At 35.2% G+C, this 7500-nt stretch overlaps 1 protein-coding gene across 1 annotated transcript in view; it reads right to left on the reverse strand.

Moving 5' to 3' along the window:
- The window catches only part of LOC144960858 (uncharacterized), an 11327-nt gene extending 4593 nt beyond the window's left edge, over positions 1-6734 (reverse strand). The window contains exons 1-2 of the mRNA XM_078894244.1: positions 6561-6734; positions 624-803 (exon numbers count right to left, since the gene is read on the reverse strand). Of these exons, the coding sequence (XP_078750370.1) occupies positions 624-803; positions 6561-6726 (346 nt within the window). The 5' untranslated portion in view covers positions 6727-6734. The remainder of the gene's footprint in view (positions 1-623; positions 804-6560) is intronic.
- Positions 6735-7500: the final 766 nt, after the last annotated feature.

The raw sequence follows: 7500 nt of genomic DNA on the forward strand, positions 1-7500 counted from the left end.
GTATTACTAAAAACCTTGGGAAGTTGAAGAGCGAGGATAGGTTATCTTTATTGGCGACCAGCATATATTTTACTTATGAAATAAAATGCCTTCACTCTGGAACCAGAAGATCAATTCCACACGGTAAGTTCCGGAGATTGGTTTTACATTTACTAGGACATTGTAATAAGAATTTTGACATCATAATTTTGGTCCATATTTGTAGAAAACTTAACCCAAGTTACAAACTGTTGGTTATGCATCAACTGTTGACAACTGTGTTCGCTTTTAAATTGTTTTGAGATAATGTGTTCTCTTGTCATGACACTTCCTATCGGATCGAAAAGTCTTTCGTTCGAGTCTCGCTCTGAGCGATGCTAAATTACCCAATTTAGAATCGATTCTACTTGTACACATATGCAGGTCTGACATCCGAACGCCATCATGGGCCTAGTTTAATCAACATTGTTGTAATATACAATATTTTGCGTCAATCTTTGAGGTTTCAACTACAACATTGAGTCTATTGGTAAACAGACCTGCAAAAAAAAGTGCAAGTCAATCTGATCCATTCCGATATAATAGCGTTTGAAGACGAGGGATTACTTATTGTACGAACTCGATATTATTCATATTTAACTCACCCGCCTGGCTAATGTGGCGTTGTAATTCTTCCTCATAGCTTCGTAGTTGCTCCTCTTGGTCTTTGAGTTTCGACTTCACAAGGGCAATGTCATTGGCTATGATGCTCTGCTGATGTTGTGATGTACTTAGCATGGCATTGTTTGACGTCTCTAGAGTTTTTATTGCACTGATGTCGTCAGCTTGATAGAAATCAGAACGAAATTGATACGAATTTATACCTACTGACCAAAGCGCTCATATTAACAGGTCTGATTACGGAACTCTATCATGGGCTAGTTTTAACATCATTGTTTAGGACAATAATTTGCCTTGGTTTGAAGCATTTCAATAATAACAATGGGCCCATAACACTCTGGGTTATCAGACCTGAATATAAGTACACCTCGCTACTGTCCCAAATATGGTAACCTCAAATAAACATCGATCATTATCTCTAAAGATTAATAAGGGAGACAACATTTTACATGTCAATTTACAACTAACCGTTTTTATTACACATAAATTGCACTGAATTGACACAGAACTTGATCTTTTATATAGCGCAATATCCACTAAACGTATTTGATACGATCGACAGAGGAAAACTTTTGGAGATATTAACAGACATAGTAGACGAAGACGAGCTCCGAATAATCCGATTTCTCCTCAGCAACACAAAGATACAACCAAGGATATACGGGGCCACAAAACAGACGCAGTTCGAAAGTAACATCGGGACCCCCCAAGGAGATAGTCTGAGCCCGATTCTGTTCACAATATACTTAGAACACGCTCTGAAAGAAGTTCGAAAAGTCATTCCAAAACCAACGACTCATATTGAGAGTGCAATCCCTAGAGAAATCGCCTATGCAGATGATGTCGATTTTATTGGATCAACACCAGCAAATATAGACATCATACAAAATACCCTCATGAAATATAACCTCCAAGTCAATGCCAATAAAACCGAATTTACAACAATATCGAGGAACAAAGAGGAATGGAAAAGAACAAAGAAAGTCGGCTCACTAATTGGAGACACCGAGGATGTACAAAGAAGAAAACAGCTATCAAACGCCGCACTCAGTAAACTCACCAATGTATGGATTAGAGGTGACAAAATAAAGAGAAAAACCAAACTGAAACTGTACCGTGCTCTTGTAAAACCGGTACTTCTGTATAACTGCGGCACTTGGGCGTTGACAAAATCCGAAGAAGAACATCTGGATGCCTTCCATCGCACACAGCTAAGAAGGGTACTGGACATCAAATACCCAAAAAAGATCTCAAATGATTCACTCTATAAGATCACAAAAGAAAGACCAATCTCCCTTGACATTTTACAACAACGATGGCAACTTTTCGGTCACATACTACGCAGGGACAAAAACATACCAGCTAACCAAGCCATGTCGGGATACTTCCAAAAACACGGGAACATTTTCAGAGGAAGACCGATAACAACACTCCCTGTGATCCTAAACAAAAACCTCACAACACTTGGACAAAGCATTAGTCTCATAACGGCAGGGGACCTTGAAAATCTGAGAACCCTAGCAGAGGACCGGCAATATTGGAGACACCTCACACAGGAAATACTGGAAACAGCCAAGGCGACCCGATCTTTCGGTCGAGACGCGAAAGGCATCTAAGTCAAGTAAGTCAAGTATTTGAAGCGCTTCACAAGGGGTTCAAAACCAACAACAACGCTTAACATGTAGGACGAGACATAACGCCTGTTAGACTATATTGCAATTTTTCGGACATAGACAAACACTGTGAATTAAAAAAAAATATTAAAATAATAAAATAAATAAATAGGTACATTTTTAAAACTAATAATAATAAAGAAAATTTTTTAGTAAAATAATAATAATAATAATGATAATAATAATAATAATAATAATAATAATAATAATAATAATAATAATAATAATAATAATAATAATAATAATAATAATAATAATAGTAATAATAATAATAATAATAATAATAATAATAATAAATAATAATAATAATAATAATAATAATAATAATAATAATAATAATAATAATAATAATAATAATAATAAAGCACTCTATTCATCCAAAAATCGAAATTTTTGTCAGACGTATAAAATACCGACAATGATATATATTATTATATATAAATATATATATATATATATATATATATATATATTATATATATATATATATATATATATATATATATATATATATATATATATATATATATATATAATATAATATAAGTAAATAAACATGGTAAAGTAAAACTTGGTAATAGGTATAGTGTAACAATATTGCAAGCGGTATGAATAATTACACAGTATAAATTTCAAGGGACGTACCGATTATATAATTGTAAAGATATAGATATCTAGTGAAGTGTTTATTGATGTCAACATATAAGAAAATAAATTTAGTAAAAAGCTAAGAATTAGATACAGTAAATAATAGTGTAAATTGACTGAAAAAATTACATAGTGTAAAGTACATGAAATATATAGATTAAATAGGTAATTGGAAAGATGTAGTAAGCGATTTAATATTTTGATCTCTAAATGTTTTAGTTAGGAGTAATTATAAAGAAGAAGATTCAAAGTTAAAACAGACGTAGACCAAAATTTAAGGAATTATTTTCCTTATTAAAAATTCTGCAACTGTAAGATAAAACGGATCTGAGGTATTTTTCAATTATTGTTCGGATTGACAACAATCGGTCACTTCAGTTCGACTTGGTGATTAACGGCCATGTACTCATTTTACACCTGAATACGGTGAGAGAATGTGAGTGAAAAGCCTTTGTCAATGGTGCAACTACACCCCACAGAGTGGCACTGTAGAGCGTGACTTTTATTCCATCCCAAGCCGCTAGACAACAGACGCAACCAGCTCTCCCATCTTTAATCGATCGTGCAGATCTACCAACTCGCTTTGGTCAATATTTTAAAGAAAAAACGGATACCATCAGGAAAGAACTGTCATCTGAATCGATCCATACAACATTTGACACATTTCATGGTGATTCGTTAACACATTTTTCAATGATTACTGAAGCTGACTTATGTGATTGCATTATGTCGTCTCCAACTAAAAGTTGTGATTTAGACCCCTTAAATACTGCCATTTTAAAAAAATGCATTGATGTAATTTTAACACCATTTACATGTATTGTTAATAATTCGTTGCAATCAGGTGCTGTACCAGACATTTACAAAGTTGCTCATGTCAAACCCCTTTTGAAAAAACCTGATCTCGATAAAGAGAACTTAAAAAACTATCGCCCTGTCTCTAATCTTCCTTTTCTCTCTAAGATCTTAGAAAAGCTTGTTTTGAAACAATTACTGTCTCATCTTAAAAATAATTGTCTTGAAGAAAATTTCAGTCTGCTTATAGGCAACATCATTCGACGGAAACCGCACTTGTTAGGGTTGTTAATGATCTCCTCTCTGTTATAGACAATGGTTCATGTTCTTTGCTGAATTTGCTTGACCTATCGTCTGCTTTTGATACTATTGATCACAATCTTCTTCTCAAACGTCTTGAAATTACTTATGGTGTGTCTGGTGCAGCGCTTGATTGGTTTAGATCATATTTGTTTAATCGTAAACAGATTATTACGGTGGATGAATATAGATCGGAGGAAATCTTTCTTGATTGTGGGGTTCCCCAGGGTTCAGTACTTGGACCCGTTCTTTTTGTTTTGTACGTTGGCCCTCTGTCTAAAATCATCAGAAGTTTTGGTCTGTCTTACCATCAATACGCTGATGATACGCAATTGTACTGCGTTTCCAATACGAGAAATTTACAAGAAGTATCAGCCAATAGTAAGAATTGTATCCAAAGTGTTAAGAAATGGATGAATGAGAACAGACTGAAACTGAATGATGATAAGACGGAGGTGCTGTATGTGGGGAACAGGAAGTGGAAAAGTGAAACAGATTTGAAGTTGGGGGATGCCTCTATTCAAATTGTTGACAAAGTGAAAAACCTTGGCACATTCTTAGACTCTGGACTGTCGATGGAGCATCAGGTTAATAATTTGGTTAGATCTCTCTTTTTCCAACTAAAAAAGATTGCTTCCATTAGACGGTTCATATCTGAGGATGTGACCAAGCACCTGGTTGTGTCCCTCGTACTATCGAAATTAGATTATTGTAATGCTCTGTTGTTTGGCGTTTCGCAATACAATCTGAAACGTCTTCAGATTGTCCAAAACAGCGCTGCCAGACTAGTATTCATGAAGCGTAGGTGCGACTCTGCCGGACCTCTACTTCATGACCTGCATTGGCTGCCTGTTGGGAAAAGAATTAAATTCAAAGCTTGTGTTTTAGTGTATCGTTGTCTTGAAGGTACTGCCCCTTCCTACCTTTCAGAACTAATTGAAAGATATTCAAAACCCCGCCCCTTACGTTCGGCCAGTGATTCCACAAAACTAGTTGTCCCTCGAATTCGGAAAAATGCTGGAATGAGATCCTTTTCTCATTTCGGACCCTCTATTTGGAACGCCTTACCGCAGAGCATTCGTGAAAAAGAATCTTTGTCTATTTTTAAACGTTCGCTTAAAACATATTGTTTCGATTTTAGTAGATGGTATGAGAAGCAAGATAGGTTTGGTTTGTGTTGTGTGTTGTGTTGTGTGTGTGTGTATGTGTGTGTGTGTGTGTGCTTGTGTGTGAATGAGTATGTTTCAGCCAAAGTAATTTGTAATTTAAGCGCTTAGAGTCTGGTGTCTCGGAGTTATAGCGCTATATAAGTTTTCAGCATTATTATTATTATTATTATTAGACAGATATTTGAAGAGCTCTGTTTTGTCCGCATTCATAAAAAATGTTACCATCCCCTGAATATAGGCCAAATCATTCACAACGTGTGCTGAGTGATTTGACCTCGCTGTTCTCTCGTGCATTCATTTATAGACAAAAGGGATATGATGGTCTTAACTAACAGCTACTTTTAATGCTAGATACAGTCATGCCAGATTCTTTATACAGCACTTTTCCTCAAAATGTTTGGCAAATGTTTGTTACTTAGTCGCTTTTTCTGTAACACAATTAGGTAAAGGATATATTGGCGACTCTAATCCACCATCCATTTCAGGAGATCCGACTTTGTCCATGCATGAGGTATTTCTCAGGATCAGATGATAAAACAGGTGGAAAGGTTGATATTACATACCTAAATAATTATTTTAGATTTCGCTTAGAAAATCTGCTTGTTGTTCTACTTTTCATTTCCATTGGCGGACTTAAAAACCCTTTTTTTTTCTTCGTAACATGACAGTTTTCAATAGGCCATTACTTGATTGTATACTATTATTCTTAACAGAATAATACGTGGGTGATAAGTATGTCAAAAATTGTTAGTTTTATTTGATACCTAACACGCTTCAAGTTGACAGACATCCAAATATGTACATTGTATTCTTTGAGAAGATGTATTTGATAAAGTGTGATTCGCAAGATACTCTTAAATGACGTCATATTTATACTCACAAAAAAAATGAAATCAAGAGCAATAACTCATACAAAATAAAGGATTTCCACAAAATTGTGCCTGTGAATTGTTTAACGAAATAAAATTTTGATTAAACATTTTTTTTAAATCTTGAATAGTATCAAACCCGTAGAAATACTATAATCTATCTGACTTTGAGTGACTTTGAGTGACCACCTGAGTACGATGAGAGAATGTGACTAAAGAGATTCTCCAAGGACTCAACTATGCGCCGAGCGAGGCTCGAACTCAGGACCTTCCGACCCGAAAGCGAGTGTCATAACACTAGACTACATAGCCGAACTAAAAATTCTATTTTAAATGCTATTAGCATGAAATCGTTTGTAAGCGCCTTGAAAAAATATTATGGATATTGTGTCATATAAGAGCTCGTTGTTTTTTTTTTCATTATCATCACATTGAATTTACTCCATATTTCAAAATAGAAAACTCACACTGCAATTTGAGTTCTTGTATTTTCTGGTCCTTTCTCTGGAGTTCCTTCCACTGTTCTGTGATATCGTGTTGCACTGAACCAATATCGGTAAACAACTGTTTTTTCAACTCATTCATCTCCGTGTGCCATTCTGACAGTGTGTCCTTGATAGTGGATGACTCCATTAATGTTTTATCATCTGGATAGAAATAAATAGAGCCCTTTGGAAGATCTTTTAACGTTTTTCTAATATCAACATAGCGACGAAATATCATACAAGAGCTCATACTCTCGAACTTCACACCAACATCTAATGAAGAAATACATGATATCATAAATAAATCACCAACAAAAATCTGTGATCTCGATCCATGACCAACTAGGATATTCAAAAAGTGTACATTTACGTAACCCATATCGCTTCATTTGTGAACAATTCATGGTATTGACCTAATTACTCACTTATCTTCCCCATGTTTTTGAAACGATCACAAATAAACATGCCAGTCTCCAACGTTGTCTTTTAATCGAAAATATTTGAAAAAGTTGTCGCACGCAGGCTCCAGGCGTGTCTTAACACCAACACGAACTGCCCTATCAGACAGCATACTGTAATAAACCGTAACTTTCGTAAACCTATGGCCTGACATTGACTAAAATATTACGTCAAAAGACACGTCTTTGGCCACAAAAGAAAACATATCGTGACTGTATTCAAGAGTTCAAACAATGGATCACTGACTTGTTTCCTTGAGCTATACTAACAACAAATCGCGAGGCGTTGCACAAACCTTAAGAAATGAAGCCAAGATACGAGTCCTAGTGGGTCGAGCGTAGCCATCATTAACATAATATTATCACTTAAAACCTAAAAGGACTTGTACTTTGACGTCAATTTAAAGGTTTGTTCCACTACTAGTGAGCTATTTTCATTAGTAGTGCTCAAGGAAACAAATGGC

The sequence above is a fragment of the Berghia stephanieae genome, chromosome 15 (assembly GCF_034508935.2).
Source record: "Berghia stephanieae isolate SIO BIC M18660-M18661 chromosome 15, UCSD_Bste_1.3, whole genome shotgun sequence".
Taxonomy (NCBI): domain Eukaryota; kingdom Metazoa; phylum Mollusca; class Gastropoda; order Nudibranchia; family Aeolidiidae; genus Berghia; species Berghia stephanieae.